This window comes from Coregonus lavaretus (genome assembly GCF_964263955.1).
Source record: "Coregonus lavaretus genome assembly, chromosome: 12".
In the NCBI taxonomy this organism is placed as follows: domain Eukaryota; kingdom Metazoa; phylum Chordata; class Actinopteri; order Salmoniformes; family Salmonidae; genus Coregonus; species Coregonus lavaretus.
In genome coordinates this window covers 33,826,160-33,846,269 of record NC_139999.1, presented here as the reverse complement: position 1 = coordinate 33,846,269, position 20,110 = coordinate 33,826,160, and the positions used below count along the sequence as shown (strand labels likewise).

At 44.6% G+C, this 20,110-nt stretch overlaps 1 protein-coding gene across 2 annotated transcripts in view; it reads left to right on the top strand.

The window, feature by feature from the left end:
• Positions 1-20,110, top strand: part of LOC311138083 (SLIT-ROBO Rho GTPase-activating protein 3) — a gene marked incomplete at both ends in the record, with an annotated part of 109,955 nt that overhangs the window by 40,412 nt on the left and 49,433 nt on the right. For both annotated transcript variants that reach the window (XM_084172742.1, XM_084172741.1), the window contains 2 exons: positions 4,464-4,659; positions 17,708-17,870. In XM_084172742.1, coding sequence (XP_084028868.1) covers positions 4,464-4,659; positions 17,708-17,870 — 359 coding nt within the window. The remainder of the gene's footprint in view (positions 1-4,463; positions 4,660-17,707; positions 17,871-20,110) is intronic.

The window sequence follows — 20,110 nt, the reverse complement described above, 5'->3', positions numbered from 1 at the left end:
TTCTCCTGGCTCCCCTTGTTTTGTCACTGGATAGCCTACGTGGAGAGAGAGAAAACGAGCGAACGAGAGAAAATAATGGAAAGAAAGGAAGAAAACAGTCCTTCATTCGGTCTGAGAAGAGCTTAGAGTCCCTGGAAGTAGGGGTTGGAATGTGTGTGTTCTAGAAGTAGGAGCCGGGCATCTCCAGGGCTGGTGCTGGTTATAGGAGACCTCTGTGTAGGCCCATGTAGGCTGATGGAGAGCGAGGGAGGCCCCTGGGTAAAGGGAAGGGCTGGGACAGTGGTTAACCACAGATTGTAGGATGCCGCTTGGGGCTGGGGCCTGGCGGCTCAACATCACAGGGACAGAAACCCTCCCCTGCACAAGATCACTGCACCAGTTGCAAAATACAAATGGCTAGCTTCCCTTCGCTAAGTCACAGACTGTATATATCCACGGGAAGGGCTTGGCTGACCAAATTACACCCTCTGTACCATGGAAACATGGTCTTTGTCATTGCTGTGGTGGTGCTGTGTAGTTAACAGTACATCTGCCGTGCAGAGTGTCACCCCCATGGCCTGTGTTATGTCTGCCCTATGACAAATCTACTTCACAGGGACCTCTTATAGTTTTGACCTTTCCTGGAGTACATGAAGCCACAATGATAGGCTTTGCTGTTGACCTCAGACAAATCCAAGACTCAAACTATTCTCTAAGCCTCAGCAAAGAATAGTCCGCTCACATTCTGTCTCCAAGTAGTACTTTGAAGCCTGCAGCAGTAAAAGAGCTTCACCTTGTATTACAGAACGCAAACAAAGGATTAAGGCATCTGAACCTTTCTGGGCACCAGGTAAAGGGGCGCTGCCAGTCCTATTTAACATCAAGCTGCTCTGCCCCCGCCATCCCATATTTATTTTATTTAAGCTTACAGTCAATCCTGGACCAGGAACCCCTGTTGAGAAAACCAAAAGAACACAGTATTGTTTGATGCCGCCATATAAAGCGCCTTTGATACATATGGTATGACACATGAAAAAGCTTTTATTCTGCATGCTAAATACAGGATGCTCATGAGGTCAAGGCCTTCCCTTTCTGTTGGCTAGTGATACCACCTTTCAATCCGGTAGCTAGTCAGTATTACTTTGCTTTCAAATAATATTTCCTCTTTATTCCATTTGTTTACAGTAGCTGTTTTATGAAGATCAGAAAGAAGCATCTCAGATGTTCTGGTTTGTTCAGTTAAATAGGCCATTCTTTGTTCTTCAGTCGAGGCAGAGTTGGATCTCAGTGACAACACTACAAAGCCGATGGAGACTCAGGTTTCTCTCCTGGGTACCCACCAGCGTCGTGGATCTTCAGTGAGACTGCCAGTGTCAGGTTCCCCTCATAGGGTTTTAAGCACCATTGACAGCATTTTGAATTCCCGAAGCCCGTTCTCACACAGCTCATCTTAGCTCAGCTCAGCTCAGCTCTGGAGCCATTACACTACAGTCGTGGTCAAAAGTTTTGAGAATGACACAAGTATTGGTCTTCACAAAGTTCGCTGCTTCAGTGTTATGAGATATTTTTGTCAGATGTTACTATGGTATACTGAAATATAATTACAAACATTCCATAAGTGTCAAAGGCTTTTATTGACAATTACATTAAGTTTATGCAAAGAGTCAATATTTGCATTGTTGACCCTTCTTATTCAAGACCTCTGCAATCCGCCCTGGCATGCTGTCAATTAACTTCTGGGCCACATCCTGACTGATGTTAGCCCATTCTTGCATAATCAATGCTTGGAGTTTGTCAGAATTTGTGGGTTTTTGTTTGTCCACCCGCCTCTTGAGGATCGACCACAAGTTCTCAATGGGATTAAGGTCTGGGGAGTTTCCTGGCCATGGACCCAAAATGTTGATGTTTTGTTCTCCGAGCCACTTAGTTATCACTTTTGCCTTATGGCAAGGTGCTCCATCATGCTGGAAAAAGCATTGTTCGTCATCAAACTGTTCTTGGATGGTTGGGAGAAGTTGCTCTCGGAGGATGTGTTGGTACCATTCTTTATTCATGGCTGTGTTCTTAGGCACAATTGTGAGTGAGCCCACTCCCTTGGCTGAGAAGAAACCCCACACATGAATGGTCTCAGGATGCTTTACTATTGGCATGACACAGGACTGATGGTAGCGCTCACCTTCTCTTCTCCGGACAAGGTGTTTTCCGGATGCCCCAAACAATCGGAAAGGGGATTCATCAGAGAAAATGACTTTACCCCAGTCCTCAGCAGTCCAATCCCTGTACCTTTTGCAGAATATCAGTCTGTCCCTGATGTTTTTCCTGGAGAGAAGTGGGTTCTTTGCTGCCCTTCTTGACACCAGGGCATCCTCCAAAAGTCTTCGCCTCACTGTGCGTGCAGATGCACTCACACCTGCCTGCTGCCATTCCTGAGCAAGCTCTGCACTGGTGGTGCCCCGATCCCGCAGCTGAATCAACTTTAGGAGACGGTCCTGGCGCTTGCTGGACTTTCTTGGGCGCCCTGACGCCTTCTTCACAACAATTGAACCTCTCTCCTTGAAGTTCTTGATGATCCGATAAATGGTTGATTTAGGTACAATCTTACTAGCAGCAATATCCTTGCCTGTGAAGCCCTTTTTGTGCAAAGCAATGATGACGGCACGTGTTTCCTTGCAGGTAACCATGGTTAACAGAGGAAGAACAATGATTTCAAGCACCACCCTCCTTTTAAAGCTTCCAGTCTGTTATTCTAACTCAATCAGCATGACAGAGTGATCTCCAGCCTTGTCCTCGTCAGCACTCTCACCTGTGTTAACGAGAGAATCACTGACATGATGGCAGCTGGTCCTTTTGTGGCCGGGCTGAAATGCAGTGGAAATGTTTTTGGGGGATTAAGTTAATTTTCATGGCAAAGAGGGACTTTGCAATTAATTGCAATTCATCTGATCACTCTTCATGACATTCTGGAGTATATGCAAATTGCCATCATCAAAACTGAGGCAGCAGACTTTATGAAAATTGTACATTATATTCAGCAGGCAGTCGTTTCTCATCTTCCTAAAGAGATGTTCAATAGCCCAGGGTGGAACCAGGGGAAACAGTCTGTTTGAAAACAGAAAAGACTGCTACAATACAAACTCAGGAACCAACATTAAGCTTCCAACTCTTTCAGACATGATGTGTGGTGCTGATTGACAGCTTTGCCTGAGGGATGTTAGAGAGAGAAACAATTTGTTAACACAGTGAGCTGCTTGGAAATATGTGACAGGACATTTCATGGTTGTTAGGTGTGCAAGGTGAAAACCGTTATTTTCCAGCCAACTGGAAATGATTTGGGGGAAAGAACAAGCCCAGTTTAAAAAAGTAGAAACTGTGTGAATGTTGATGATATTTCAGTGCCCTCCGTAACCTATTTCACGGTTGGAAAATAATCCTTGGCGCAACTATCATAACTGAATTATGATAGACCCATAATAAGATAAAGTATTAAATGTCTCTTTTGCACTTTAAAACAAATGTATCTTGAATAAATCCACAGAATGGTTTAGGGTGCTGTAAAACAAATATACTGAACAAAAATATAAACGCAACATGTAGTGTTGGTCCCATGTTTCATGAGCTGAAATAAAAGATCCCTTAAATTTCTCTTACATTTTGTGCACAAATTTGTTTACATCCCTGTTAGTGAGCATTTTTCCTTTACTAAAATAATCCATCCACCTGACAGTTGTGGCATATCAAGAAGCTGATTAAACAGCATGATACTTACACAGGTGCACCTTGTGCTGCGGACAATAAAAGGCCACTCTTAAATGTGCAGTTCTGTCACACAACACAATGCCACAGATGTCAACATTTTTAGGGAGCGCGCAATTGGCATGCTGCCTGCAGGAATGTCCACCAGAGCTGTTGCCAGAGAATTGAATGTTCGTTTCTCTACCATAAGCCGCCTCCAACATTGTTTTAGATAATTTGGCAGTACGTCCAACCAGCCTCACAACCGCAGACCACGTGTAACCACGCCAGCCCAGGACCTCCACATCCGGCTTTTTCACCTGCGGGATCATCTGAGACCAGCCACCAGGACAGCTGATGAAACTGAGTAGCATTTCTGTCTGTAATAAAGCCCTTTTGTGGGGAAAAACTCATTCAGATTGGCTGGGTCTGGCTCCCCAGCGGGTGGGCCTGTCGCCCAAGTGGGTGCCTAATGAATGTATGTCAATTGACTGATTTTCTTAAATGAACTGTAACTCATTAAAATCGTTGAAATTGTTGCATGTTGCGTTTATATTTTTGTTCAGTATACATAAACTCTTCTCAGATAAATGTTTTCAGAATAAGACACATTTGGGGGAGCATGTTTTAACAAAGATGGCAAACATGGCTATGGTAGGGTTGACTGAATCCAGCCCCATGCCCTGATACGTTAGAGATGATGACTCTGTTATGACTGATTGACTCGTCCTGTTTTGTGTTTTGATGCATAGAGATCCGTAACCAGCTGGTGGAGCAGTTCAAATGCCTGGAGCAGCAGTCCGAGTCTCGTATCCAGCTTCTGCAGGACCTGCAGGACTTCTTCCGCCGCAAGGCTGAGATCCAGCTGGAGTACTCCCGCAGCCTGGAGAAACTGGCAGAGCGCTTTTCCAACAAGATCCGCAGCTCCAGAGAACACCACCAGTTCAAGTGAGTATCCCTCCTTGCAGAGATGAGACCACCACACCGCTAAAGACCACCTAGCTTCAAACTGAGCCAAACATTTAAACTGTATGTGAGGCAGCGAGGGATTGTGTGTGCATGTGTGTGTTCATGCAAGTGTGTGTTTGTGTGTCTACTTGCCTTGCCAGAACATGTCTACTCTGTTTGTGTGTTTGCTTGGGTGTGCAGATAAATGTTTTATATTGTCTTAGAGCGTGTGAACTTGTTGAGTACACATGGAGTTACATCCGTTCTTGCCAAGTTTTTCTCCCCAGATCTCAAACTACTCCACCCTCTTTTTCTCACTGTAATCTGTCCAAAAACGACTCCTGCTGCATTTTAGGTTCACTGCATAGCCTTTGGATATAAATGTCCTTCTTAAAATACGCAAGAAGATAATGATTTTTCCTCTTTACTCATTAGAAATCTCAAACCATCCAATGGCGATAGAAAAGTAATCTCATTCTGGATGAAACCTCAATTTTAATTGGCAAAGCTGATACTCAGCACTCCAGTGCAGAATGTCCCCATATAAAGCTCTTGTTCCTGTAGCTCTGGGCTGAGGAGGGACTCAAAGCCAGCCAGGCCTTACCAGTATTATCCTATAGGGTCGAGGCACGGCTGGGGCAATGCATGCTACGAGACTGGGCCTTGTTTTCCATCACATCAATGGATAAATAGATTTTTCTCTGCCATTTAGGCATGCCAGTGATATATTTACAGCTTGCTAGCTAGCCCCAGCCTTTACACTGGAGCGTTTGAGTACAGTGCAGTCTTATGCTGTAAAATGTACTCCTCGTCCTCTGTCTGTACAGTATGTACTGTACTCCCAACTTTTTAATATAATGTAACACATTCTAAAGGTTAACTATTTTAATATGATAACAGTGATCATAACAGTAGTTTTTAAACTTTGCATGTCAGTGCAGGCAGTAAAGTAGAGAGGGGGTGTTTCAGAAGTGTGTCATCCGGTTAGTTCAGGCCCTGGTGAATTCGATGGGGATTTGACTCAGTAATTGAGACCAACTGTTTTCGAGCAGGCAGCTTGCACCAGGGTCCCCAAGGCCATGCTGACAGTAGACAGGCATGTTCTGCTGCAGAAGCTATGGCTTAACCAAGACACTTACTGTATAGTAGATCTTCTAGTAGACCAGTTCAAACAGTTCTTGAAGAGCAGGCACCAGCCACACAATTCTTACCAGACTCAGCATCTCATCTTCCTCTGCCACCTCAATGCTTTCACCAAGACTGCCTCAACCACTGGACTCACTCTCATAGGGCTGCAGTATAAAGCAGCCGTCTAGAAGTCTGTAGCCGCAGAGTCTTTGGCTGTGTGTAGTTGTCTGACGACACACACACACACACACACACACACACACACACACACACACACACACGCGCACACACACACACACACACACACACACTGAAGATCTGTGTGTTGGCAACAACGAAGTGTGACATTTTGATTACACACACTTCTTTATGAGGGCCACGTTGGCTTCCTTTGGACTCCATTAACCCAAACAAACACAAACATAAAAATGTTCAATCAATTAGCTTTGACAGTGTCCTTGTTAAAGACCCTCGCTTCATAAATAAACCCTGGGCACAACATCTACTGTGTATATATATATCACACACAACACATATGTAATATGGATACTCTCTGGCTGTCTCTCAAATATGCATGCGCTCATGTGTCCTGTCTTTCACTGTGGTCTCGCTGTGTCTTTAGTTTAGATACAAACAAGCCCCAACTCTCAGTTTCTCCCCTGATCTTTTGTCTCTCTGTGGATATTTCTGAGTTGCCACAGCAGCCCAGCTCTCTGTGGAAGGATAGGCCATGAGCAGCATGACTTCTCCGGTGCCTAGCAACTCATGCATGGCAGTCCCCTGCCTCTGCTATACACTGCACAGCACTATGGGAAATGAAAACAGCACAGTTAAAGACTCTGGTCAGCCAGGGTAGGGCAGAGGTCCACATTGAGCTGCTGGGTCACTGCCCCGGTCTTGTTGGCTTAACCCACACCATACAAATACGGCTTTATGAGCTGAGTTAATGACAGTAGTCACTGATGCTATGCCCAATGCCACTGTACTTTACAGCTGCACTGCCATGGGGCTGTATGTCTGCTCGGTCTCCTCTTGGCTCATGTACATGAACATATCAGGCAACTATAGTATCTCTCGACTAATTCAGATGAGGGTGAAATATCCCAACACCCGCCTCTGATTGGCCCATATGAAGGGAAAAGCTGAGGGCATCAGTATGCAAGAGATCCCTGCAGCTCAGCTCAGTTCAGCCCCTAATGTTCCAGCCTGCCTGGGTCTCTGCTTGGGATCTGTCAGTCTGGTCCCAGTCAACCCACCCAACCCCACCAAAACACCAACCACCAGAAGTCTATTTTCTATTACATCAAATGGTGGCCTCACTGTCAGAGAGTTGTCAGAGAGTAGGTGAAGGCTTGTCTCTGCCCTTTAGAGGGTGCCTATCTTTTTCATTTTTTACATATAGCTGGATCTACACAACAGACATGTGACGTGGCTCTATCTTGACATTAGACCACTTGAAGATCAAACGAACTTTGATTGTGGAGTGAACTATCACTTTAAACCATTTCGTCTGTGGGGCTTCGGGCACTTCCTATTGCTCCTAGAATGATCTTCAATGTCTATGAGACAGACAAAATAAATTGATTGAGGAGACGTTTTGGGGTTTATCATTAAATGGGGATTTTAATCACCACCTATTAAACTAATATGGTATATCAGTCAAAACAGTGATTAAACATTATCAACAGCAAGCAAGCCATTATAAAGCAGCTCATTTTATATTGAAAGGAAACATAACCTGTCTGAGAGAGATAAGATAAAGCTTGCATTAACGTCCAAACCTGTGTGTTCATGTGTTTGTGCGTGTGCCTGCCTGTGTGCATGTGTTGTGTTGTGTTGTGTGTGTGTGTGTCCGTGTGTGTGCCTGCCTGCCTTTATGCGCGTGTGCATGTGTGGGTAGGAGGGGGTCATTAATGATTGTCCTGGTATCGCGCTGAGCCAGATTGTCTCCTCCACGCTCGTTCTGCTTGACTACAAACACTCTGGTGGCCTCCTCTTATTTTTCTTAACCCTAGTTCCATTTGATGTTGCTGCCTGCAATCTCTGTCCAGCTCCCTGTCTGGCTGCAAAACACAAAACATGAGACTGACTTTTCATGGTTTTTCATTGTAAATAAAAACAGTACTGTTTCGTATTAAAAACCAAACCAGACCATCCTGCAATGCAGTATGTAGCTACAGCCCATAACTCTGAGTTGAATTGATTGCCTTTGACATTTAATCTAATATCACATTTTCTTAATCGGTCCAAATACCAACCCCTTCGTGAACTAACATTCGCACTGTTATGCATGGGGTTGCTTGGTTGGTGTACTTGCCTGTGGGGCAGAGGCAGACCAAGGGCTGCCAAAGGCTTAGAATGAATATTTTTTAGGCTAGACTACATACATGCTGTACATCATATTCTGTCTGTACAGATTGCTTTGCACCAATGCATTTCTAATTTACGGACATTAGTGAGAACCATACGGCCTCTGTTCTGTGTGCCCACCAGTCCTAACCAGCCCACTGACTGTACAGCCCCTCATCATCTGTACAGCCCACATCACTGAGTCTTTCCCCGGTGGTCTAGTGTTAAAGGTTAAACTATAGTGTTAAAGGTTCAACTATATCCCTGTCAGAAAGAGAGGCTGGGTGTGTTCACAGCAAACATCAAACTCCTCTCCAAGGGAAATTGTGAGAGGCTTGTAGTCCCATATCCCTTTGGTTTACAACCTCAACTGGATGACATCAGTATCAGCAGAACCAGGCAGGGTTCTAATGTGTGTGTGTGTGTGTGTGTGTGTGTGTGTGTTTAACAAATGTTATTTGTCACGCTTTGTAAACAACAGATGCCCTTCCCAACAATGCAGAGAGAAAAAAATAGAAAGATAACAACAAGGAATAAATACACAATGAGTAACGATAATCTGGCTATTTACACGGGGTGCCAGTACTGAATCGATGTGCAGCGGTATGAGGTCATTGAGGTTGATATGTACAGTGGTTTGTGAAAGTATTCACCCCCCTTGGCATTTTTCCTATTTTGTTGCCTTACATTTTTGGGGGGTTTGTATCATTTGATTTACACAACATGCCTACCACTTTGAAGATGCAAAATATGTTGTATTGTGAAACAAACAAGAAATAAGACAAAAAAACAGAAAACTTGAGCGTGCAAAACTGCTCCAGCTCCTTCAAGTTGGATGGGTTCCGCTGGTGTACAGCAATCCTTAAATCATACCACAGATTCCCAATTGGATTGAGGTCTGGGCTTTGACTAGGCCATTCCAAGACATTTAAATGTTTCCCCTTAAACCACTCGAGTGTTGCTTTAGCAGTATGCTTAGGGTCATTGTCCTGCTGGAAGGTGAACCGTCCCAGTTTCAAATCTCTGGAAGACTGAAACAGGTTTCCCTCAATAATTTCCCTGTATTTAGCGCCATCCATCATTCCTTCAATTCTGACCAGTTTCCCAGTCCCTGCCGATGAAAAACATCCCCACAGCATGGTGTTCTCGGGGTGATGAGAGGTGTTGGGTTTGCGCCAGACATAGCGTTTTCCTTGATGGCCAAAAAGCTCAATTTTAGTCTCATCTGACCAGAGTACCTTCTTCCATATGTTTGGGGAGTCTCCCACATGCCTTTTGGCGAACACCAAATGTGTTTGCTTATTTTTTTCTTTAAGCAATGGCTTTTTTCTGGCCACTCTTCTGTAAAGCCCAGCTCTGTGGAGTGTGCGGCTTAAAGTGGTCCTGTGGACAGATACTCCAATCTCCGCTGTGGAGCTTTGCAGCTCCTTCAGGGTTATCTTTGGTCTCTTTGTTGCCTCTCTGATTAATGCCCTCCTTGCCTGGTCCGTGAGTTTTGTTTGGCAGCCCTCTCTTGGCAGGTTTGTTGTGGTGCCATATTCTTTCAATTTTTTAATAATGGATTTAATGGTGCTCCGTGGGATAATTTTTATAACCCAACCCTGATCTGTACTTCTCCACAACTTTGTCCCTGACCTGTTTAGAGAGCTCCTTGGTCTTCATGGTGCTGCTTGCTTGGTGGTGCCCTTTGCTTAGTGGTGTTGCAGACTCTGGGGCCTTTCAGAACAGGTATTTATATATACTGAGATCATGTGACGGATCATGATTGCACACAGGTTGATTTTATTTAACTAATTATGTAACTTCTGAAGGTAATTGGTTGCACCAGATCTTATTTAGGGGCTTCATAGCAAAGGGAGTGAATACATATACACGCACCACTTTTACGTTATTAATTTAAAAAAAAAAATTGAAACAAGTTATTTTTTTCATTTCACTTCACCAATTTGGCTCGGAGGTAGAAGCTGTTCAGGATCCTGTTGGTTCCAGACTTTGTGCATCGGTACCAAGTCTGGAACCAACGCCGTGCGGTAGCAGAGAGAATTGTCCTGGATGGCAGGGAGCTCGGCCCCAGTGATGTACTGGGCCATACGCAATACCCTCTGTAGCCCATTGTGGTCGGATGCCAAGCAGTTGCCATACCAAGCAGTGATGCAGCCATTCAAGATGCTCTCAATGGTGCAGCTGTATAACTTTTTTGGGATCTGAGGGTCCTTGCCTAATCTTTTCAGCCTCTTGAGGGGGAAGAGGCATTGATCGTGCCTTCTTCACGACTTTGTTGGTGTGTGTGGACCATGTTCATTCCTTTATTGAAGTGGACATCGAGGAACTTGAAGCTCTCGACCCGCTCCGCTACAGCCCCTTCGATGTGGATGGGGGCGTGCTCGGCCCTCCATTTCCTGTAGTCCATGATCAGCTCGGTTGTCTTGCTGATGTTGAGGGAAAGGTTGTTGTTCTGGCGTCACACTGCCAGGTCACTGACCTCCTCCCTATAGGCTGTCGTATCGTCGTCAGTGATCAGGCCTACCACCTTCGTGTCATCAGCAAACTTAATGATGTTGGAGTCATGCAGGGCCACACAGTTGTGGGTGAACAGGGAGTACAGGAGTGGACTAAGCACGCAACCCTGAGGGGCCCCCGTGTTGAGGATCAGCTTGGTGGATGTGTTGTTGCCTACCCTCACCACCTGGGGGCGGCCCGTCAGGAAGTCCAGAATCCATTTGCAGAGGGAGGTGTTCAGTCCCAGGGTCCTGAGCTTAGTGGTGAGCTTGGAGGGCATTATGGTGTTGAACGCTGAGCTGTAGTCAATGAACAGCATTCTCAGATAGGTGTTCCTCTTATCAAGGTGGGAGATTGCAGTGTGGAGTGCAATAGAGATTGTGTCATCTGTGGATCTGTTGGGGTGGTATGCGAATTGGAGTGGGTCCAGGGTGTCTGGGATGATGGTGTTGAGCCTTTCAAAGCATTTCATGACCAGCCTTTCAAAGCATTTCATGGCTACAGATGTGCGTGCTACGGGGCGATAGTCATTTATCAAATCAAATCAAATCAAATTGTATTTGCCACATGCGCCGAATACAACAGGTGTAGACATTACCGTGAAATGCTTACTTACAGCCCTTAACCAACAATGCATTTATTTTTTAATAAAAATTTAAAATAAAACAACAACAAAAAAGTGTTGAGAAAAAAAGAGTAGAAGTCAAATAAAATAACAGTAGGGATGCCACACACAGGGGGGTACCGGTGCAGAGTCAATGTGCGGGGGCACCGGCCAGTCGAGGCAGCTGAGGCAATATGCACATGTGGGCAGAGCCAAAGCGACCATGCGTAAACAATTAACAGAGTAGCAGCAGCGCAAAAAGATTTAGACCGATAACATTGGCGTTCTTGGGCACAGGGACTATGGCAGTCTGCTTGAAACATGTAGGAATTACAGACAGGGTCAGGGAGAGGTTGAAAATGCCAGTGAAGACACTTGCCAGCTGATCAGCGCATGCTCTAGGTACGTGTCCTGGTAAACCATTTGGCCCCGCAGCAAACTCCTCAATGTTATGGGATGAATCCCGGAACATATTCCAGTCTGTGCCAGCGAAACAGTCGTGTAGCTTAGCATCCGCTTCATCTGACCACTTCCATAATGAGCGCATCACTTGTACTTCCTGTTTTAGTTTTTGCTTGTAAGCAGGAATCAGGAGGATGGAGTTATTGTCAGATTTGCCAAAAGGAGGACGAGGGAGAGCTTTGTATGCGTTTCTGTGTGTGGGGTAAAGGTTACATGCTGGTAAAAATGAGGTAACCCCCCCCCCCCCAACACCACCACCACAACCACACTGCTCTGGCCTAGGCTGCAGCTGCTTACTATCAAATGTTGGCACTGCCTCCTTTCCCCAAAAAATTGGTTCTGCTGAAAGATCTGCAAATCAGCATCGGTGCCTATTGAAGCCCTGCTTGAAAGCAATGGAAATGCATTTGAACTGCAAAGCTGGGGCTGTGTGCCCACGTTTCCCCCCTGTCTTTTGATATCACATTTGATTGTGTCTGTCCTTTCCTCGCTCTTCCAGAGGAAGAAACAGCAGGCAGTGCGGAGTGGATTAAAATCCCTTTACAGAGCTCTGAGTTTTGGGGTGCATCCCAAATGACGCCCTATTCCCTATATAGTGCGCTACTTTTTAACAGGGCCCTGGTCAAAATTAGTGCACAATACAAGGAACAGGATGCCATTTGGGAAGTAGCCCTGGTGTGATTAATGTTGCCCAATTCCTTGTGGAAGTTCAGATGAAGGCGTTCTATACATCCATGACTAAAGAGTGAAAATGTTTCTACACATCAGTTAAACTTGTTAAGGGTATAGACTGATTATGGAAACAGTTTATCAGCTATTCATCCTTGAACGAAAGGATTAGCGAGGCATCTTCAGATTCTGAAGACGCACGAACGCACACACACACGCACTCGACATGCACGCACATACACACACCAGGGTTTCCATTAGGAAAATGTGGAGCTGGACAATCTGACCTGGAAGATTTTAATTTACCGGCCATTTGAGAAATATACCGGACCCATATGCATTGGGTGCGTAACTCGTTAGGGCGTCCACCCACGGTGCTCAGGATGACAGAAATCACATTTAGATTATGGTAATCGATCTTAACAGAACATGCAACTCATGTAATGAAGCAGACAATAAAACGTTTTATTAAATAACGGCCGAAATGTAATTAGCGGGAAAACACCATTCTAAACAGTGCACCTGGGAAAACACCATTCTGAACAGCACACCTGATAGCGGTTACTAATATGACTAGGATTGTGCGTTTGGCTTCTGGACAACGAAAGAAAGTTGATATGAAAACCAATGGAACAGGAGATGAATGGCATAGCGGTGTGTCCAATAGGGAAGTAAGTGCAAATAAATGTGCCCAAATTATATAATTACTCCTGTCTATACACAAGCTCGTAGGTCTATGCCTATTTGGGAAACCCATAATTTGGGCAGCGTGTGTGGCAGTAGGGCTAGCTGATTATTGAGTTGCAGCTGTCAGTGAAAAGCATCTCAAATATGTGTGAAGATAATGTGTCTTGAGCATAATTTAAAATGTTGAGACAAGAAAAAGTATGTAAGATATAGATATAGACGAGATTTGTTAATTCGTTCATTGTCTTTTCTTTGGAGTGGTCCACATGAGCAATGAGCATGTGTCTAGTTTCTCTGTCCTGATAATGTTGAGGGAGCGCGCGCGCCTGAGCACGCATAGACGTACCTTGCCTTCTGCGCGGAAATGTAGGAAAGTGTTTTTTTAACATCGACTGCTAATGATAATATAGTAAAACTATAGTTCCTCACTATTGGAAAAATCATTCTAACAATCTCCCCCTTGATAATTGCCAAACCTCGGTGTGAAAGAGCAATTGAAGTTATAGGCCTATTGCTGCATTGGCCTATAGGCTATGAGTTCCATGCGCTAATTTCTTCAGCTGCCATATGGCAGAGGCTGGTGATCTTGAGTTGACTTTAAACTTTTAGATTTGTATAATTTTTAATTCAGATTTTTATGTTTAACCACGTGACAATGATTTTGCGAAACGAAAACGTTATTATTGAAATGAAACTGTTCCGAACGTGGTCCTCTGTAGCTCAGCTGGTAGAGCACGGCGCTTGTAACGCCAAGGTAGTGGGTTCGATCCCCGGGACCACCCATACACAAAAAATGTATGCACGCATGACTGTAAGTCGCTTTGGATAAAAGCGTCTGCTAAATGGTATATTATTATTAAAAAGCGCATAGGAAAAAAAGATACAACGCATAAGAAATATGTTTTGTAAACACATTTGAAATGCTTCTTATTGTAATTTTTGCTCGGCATCAGACTAATTTCCACTCAGATGAGAATTCACAAACTGACATTTATTTTATCAGCAGACAAATCTCTGACTGATGTGTAGTTCCTTTTTGGTGTAGCCATCCTAATTACCTTCAGAAGTCCTAGTCATATTTAAGAAAAACATTAGGAAATGTGGCTGGCTACATTCTTTCTATGATAAACAGAAATATGATGTCCATGCATAGTTTTTTCAAAAAAGACTGCGTTTTCATTGTAAGCTCAATTAACCTACTTGTGTGGCTGACAGCCAAATAGCGTTGCACTTCTGTTGTTTTCTGATGAAAATGAAGCTATTTTCTGCCAAATGTATTACACTAATGTATTTTCTGTGAATGAAAACTGTAGTTACAGTAGATGTCCCTGATCACTCAGTTGAAGCAAAAAAAACACACTGTTGATTTTCAATATAAAACGCGACCCCTGTCAATACACAGCTGGACTCACCTGCTCCCGCTTTCTCCAGTTGTGCTATTTACAAACAAACACGTGACTGGCTCAACTGTTCGGGGGAACTACGGTAAGCATCATGATGTAAAATAGACAGGTGAAATGAAGAATGCAATCTGCTTCATCTTCTAACATATTGCACAAATTGACTGCAGGTCTTTACTTAAAAAGTAGCTACCAATTTTAAAATGTATAGAAAAACTTCAAATAAATAGTTTCAACAATATTGATGGTATTGAAAAACCATCCCCTGGCTATTTCGAAATACCCTGGTGTACCCTGGTGTACGGTATATAGGGTATACTGTCCAAGCCTACCGAGGTCTGATTTAGGATCATACTGTCTGTCTGAAAAGGAGGTACTGTTATAGTTATACTAGAGCTGTGACCTGTGGGTCTACAACCCACTGCTCCATTACTATAAAACCAGGGCTGCATTTATCACTGGGTGAAAATAATCAGCTCCCTTCCTCTCTCTCTCCCGGAGCAGAGATGTGTCCTGCTGCAGCCGCACAGCCACACAGGCCTAATTGCTTGCCTTTTTGTTCCCAGTTCCTGTGAAATGAGGACAGCAGCTGGGGAGAAGAGAGCCTGCGTCCTTTTCTCTTTCCTCAGGAAAAGGGTTTAACCAACAGCCCAGAGAAACAATGACAGGCCTGGCCAGATTCTCAGATGTCTCTTTTCGGAGGCTCTGCTAATAGTTATGGTCTCGTGGTGTGGGTGGGTGGGTTTTTGCAGCGTTGGCAGTTTCAGTGCTGCATTGAACGTCACAATGAATAGGCTACTTTGTCACAGAGTGTTGGAACTCCCTCCCTATCTATATCTATATCTATATCTATATCTATGTCTGTCTGTCTGTCTGTCTGTCTGTCTGTCTGTCTGTCTGTCTGTCTGTCTGTCTGTCTGTCTGTCTGTCTGTCTGTCTGTCTGTCTGTCTGTCTGTCTGTCTGTCTGTGTCTACCAGGCAACACACAACTAGCCCTGAGCTCCTGTCACGGTAAACAGCTGACTTTATTTTAATAATCAGGGGAAATAAGTGATTTTACGAGCAGATGAATATTCTATCAGGGATTACAGGGGTTTGGAGATGCCTGCTCAGCATTTTTGCCGAACCAAGGGAGGTGGAGTACAGTACTATAGACAGAGAGCCTTGTGAATAGAGCCTTGTTGCTTGGATGGCTAGGGAGCAGGGAGAGTGTGTGTGTGTGTGAGCCTGGTCGTGCTTAAGGAGGGGATTAAGCATCTCTGGCCACTCTAAGGGATTAGGAGAGGATAGAGGTGCCTGGTCCCTAGGCCTCTCATCCACAAACACCAATTACACAGCGAGGAGCTGCTGCTCTAACAACCAGATAGGTCACTCAACCGGAACTGTTACAGAATGAGGGCTGTGCTGAGACAGGACATAGGCCATCCCAGAAGGCAAGGAGAACATGTTTCATCACATTGAGTTTCTAATGTGGTTAGAGAGTCACCCACAGGCCTATTGTTTCCTCTATCTAGTCTCTCTGAGACCATTAATCACTTTTCATAGCAACAGAAAGTTCAGTTTAATCGTTCTATTATTACTAGTGACCTCTTGATTATTGAACTGACCCCAATGTGGTTTAATTGGGGGATTTGCTCATCTCATTCAACTTACTTTCCCATTCCTCTTGATTACAAAACTGTAAAAGTCATTTCTAAACCGTGATCAGATGGACAATGCTTAATCAGATATTTTCAAATGCAGAAGTCTGAAAGCCTACTTTCATAGGATAATATTAGACACATCCATTTTCTGCCTAACTTCTTCTTCGCAGCAAGCATCCTTCCTCAAATGGTGAGACATCTTGGGCCAGCTGAGTTGACCTGCTATAGCATCTTGCCAGAGTCTTACAGTATGTTAGCTGTGTCCATTGTGGTGTTGTGCTGTGGGGGTAAGTGGGGGAATAATGGTAGCAACACTCTGGAGCAGACATATATCAGCTTCTTAGAGGTGATTAGCAGTGCGGAAGCTCTCTGTAGAGGGGAGCCTTTGATGTCAGCGCTCATCATTTTTCTCTGAAGCAAGTGCATGTGCAGTTTTCACCTCGGCTCAGTGAAACCCTCTGCTGCTATCAATGTGTGTGTGTGTGGGGGGGCATTGTGTTCGTGTGTGTGACTGTGTGTGTGTGAACATACACTGGAGGGGGATGCAGTAAAAGCTGATTAGGCTTCAGTCAGAGTCCATGCCTGTCAGGGTCATTATGGTAACCAGCGTTAAGGATTTAAGCAATCAATGCTGTGTCAGACTGGAGCGCTGCGAGGAGAAACGATTGGCGTCTGTTCTAGGATAGTGCCATCACTGTAGAGCAGGGGTGTCAAACTCATTCCATAGAGGGCCTTGTGTCTTTTTTTCTTTCAATTAAGACCAGGTGAGGGGAGTTCTTTACTAATTAGTGACCTTAATTAATCAATCAAGTACAAGGGAGGAGCGAAAACCCGCAGACACTCGGCCCTCCATGGAATGAGTTTGACACGTGCCATAGAGGGAGGGAGGGAGGGAGGGAGGGCGGGAGAGAGAGATGGGTGAAAGGGTGAGAGCGATAAGGAGGGAATGAAATGAAAGAGGGAGAGAGACAGAGAGAGAGGCAGAGAAAGAGAAAGGGGGAATGAGGTAGGGAGAGGGAGAGAGAGAGAGAGAGAGAGAGGCAGAGAAAGCGAGAGTGTGGTGTGATGTCTGATGTCAGTGTGGTTAAGTCTCTGCAGTCAGCCAACAGTGGGATCATGCAGCAGCTGTATTATTTACTGGGAAAAGGAATCAGTCTCAGAAGCCCTCATGTTGTACTCCAACAAAAGCTGTTAAATACACAAACACAATGCCTGTGTATGTGTTGTGTTGTCTGTTTGTGTGTTGTATACCCAGCGCAACCCTGGGTAATATAGGCTGCTCACTCATATTCACTGGGGTGGGCTATGCTCAACTTAATGGCAAGTCATCAACCTGTCAGTCTGTCTGGTGCACAAAATGAAAATAAATGATTAGGGTGAAGTCGAAGGCTTTTTCTGTGGGAGTTCAGATATTTGTTCTGACCATCACTTTGTCTGTTTATACTCCTATGTGTTGAGCCTGTTGAATAGACATCCTAATCAGATAGTAGACCTTTGAAATATTGAAATGATGAAAGCAGAGACAAACCACAGGTATGTACAGTATGTTACAGTAACACTTTGCTGATCACTCTAACGTCACCTCCTCTCTGTGTTGTTGTGTTCAGGAAGGACCAGCACCTGCTGTCCAGTGTGAACTGCTGGTACCTGGTACTGAACCAGACCAGGAGGGAGAGCAGGGACCACGCCACCCTCAACGACATCTACACCAACAATGTCATTGTCCGCCTTGCCCAGATCAGCGAGGACGTCATCCGCCTCTTCAAGAAGGTCTGTCTGTCTGTCATCCTACTGTCCGTCCGCCTGTCCTCTCCTTATCACCTGTGTTCAGAGTTGAAGATACAAGTGAGCACTAGCTTTTATCGTTCACTTGCTGAGCAGTAATGGGCAGGATGTCGATTGGCCTTTCTCTAAGATCGTTATCATACACAAATAACACCAGACCTCATTGCTCTTTTGCTTAAGGTTACGACCACATTCAAACCAGTTTTCACCTGGGCCTTTGAAATGAGTCTGAAAGAAAGCAATTTGCCTCCATCCTTTCCATATTCTTTAGTATACAGATTGATGGTTCTGTGAGACTATGTGAGCAGTGATGTGTTTTGAGCGGCTACATTATCAACTGACCCGAATGCCAGCACATTGGATTTGTATAGCTCCGTCGGGCATAAATAAGTTCCATGTGGCATGTGGAGTAGTAGTGCAGTAGCAGGGTTGAGGTAGAGCAGGGTACAGCAGGATAGGGTACCCCCCTGGCCCCCTAACCCCCCATAGGCCCCTGCTGGTGTGAGCAGGGTCTGGCCCAGTGTCAGCACATAGCAGAGATGACTGAGGTCTAACCCAAACACCAGACCCCTGTTTACACCTGGCAGGCCTTCCTGGAGGTGAGTCCCAACCCGCGTTACCAGCCTCCATTGACACACCACTATGTGTGTGTGTGTGTGTGTCAGCAGGAATGTGAATGGGGGAAACAAGCAACACATGCTTTAGAGAGCGCCAGCCAGGGCTGAAAACAGAACAACACAGCCTCCTGTTAGTCAGTAAATTGCCCTCAAGTAGCTTTTCCTCTAGCTGGTAATATGAATGGAGCTACGCGTGCTTGCTGGCAGGCCTCGCAGTGACAATGGATAACATGTCAAAGAAATATGCTGCCTAGCTTTGTAGCTGTCAAGTAAATGAATGGAAGAGAGAGCTGAATAGGCTACAAGTCGATCAAGCAGCCCCGATGATGAAAGAAAGACCCGATGATGCCCAAGATTTCTGATATCCAGATAGTCATAAATGAATACTCCATAAATAGGGCCATGAGTTTTTCCTGACCATGTGATCTGACCTTTGACCTGACCAGGAATAACTCTGGGCCTTTTCTAGACTGGATCTGTTCTGGGAAAAAGACACAGGTCTTGGTTGTAGTATTTCTCTCCTGAGTGAGGTGTTCTCTGTTGGAGGTTTAGTAGCCTCTGAGTCTGGTTTATTTTGTCAGCCAATCAAAGCTGCTCTACAGTCAGAGGTTCCATGTCTAGAAGAGACATTTCTAATCAATGCAAAATGGAATAAAAATTACGGAATTAAAAGTTCGCTAAATGAGAAGGAGTGGGCTACAACAAGGTTGTTGTTCTTAATCATGGTGTTATTTGTTTACAAGGACGGGGAGCGCAGCATATTGTAGCCTAAATTAGCTAGTTAGCTAGCTAGCTGGCTAACTTAGTTAGCTAGCTGGCTAGCTTAGCTATCTTCTCTACATCGATTTGATGCAGTCAAGACAGGCACTGTCATGGGATGATAAGAGAACAAGCAGCTAACGTTACAAGTTTGTCTGACTAGCGTGAGCCATCGTGGCTACTTTCTAGTCTCACTCTCCATCTCACAAATCTATACACACCGGCCCCTCCTCCGCCCGCTGCTGTAGCAGCAGCAGAGCGGAACAGTCTAAAAAAAAAAAAAAACACGTATTTCGACTATACGGATATTCGAAAAAAAAATCCTAATATTATTTGAATAATGAAATTATTTCAAATGGCCATACCTAACAGTGGCCCACCACTGCTAAATTGTTGCCACTGCTGCAAAAAATATGATGTTATTAAAAATGATGACCTGGCCTCCAAAAGTGTGCAAAGCTGTCATCAATGCAAAGGGTGGCTATTTGAAGAATCTCAAATATAAAATATATTTTGATTTGTTTAACACTTTTTTGGTTACTACATGATTCCATATGTGTTATTTCATAGTTTTGATGTTTTCACTATTATTCTACAATGTAGACAATAGTAAAAATAAAGAACAACCCTTGAATGAGTAGGTGTAACTTTTGACCGGTAGTGTATATATATTTCTGCCGAAACATGCTTTTATGGTCGTTGACTCAATGAATGGAAGTCTGTGGGAACAGCTAGCATGTCCCCCCTGCTACATTTGCCACCACTGCAGGAAAAAATGCTAGGGGAAACACTGTGATTTTCTAGGTCGGTGCTTCCGAACCAGGGGTACTATGACCCCTGGGGGTACTT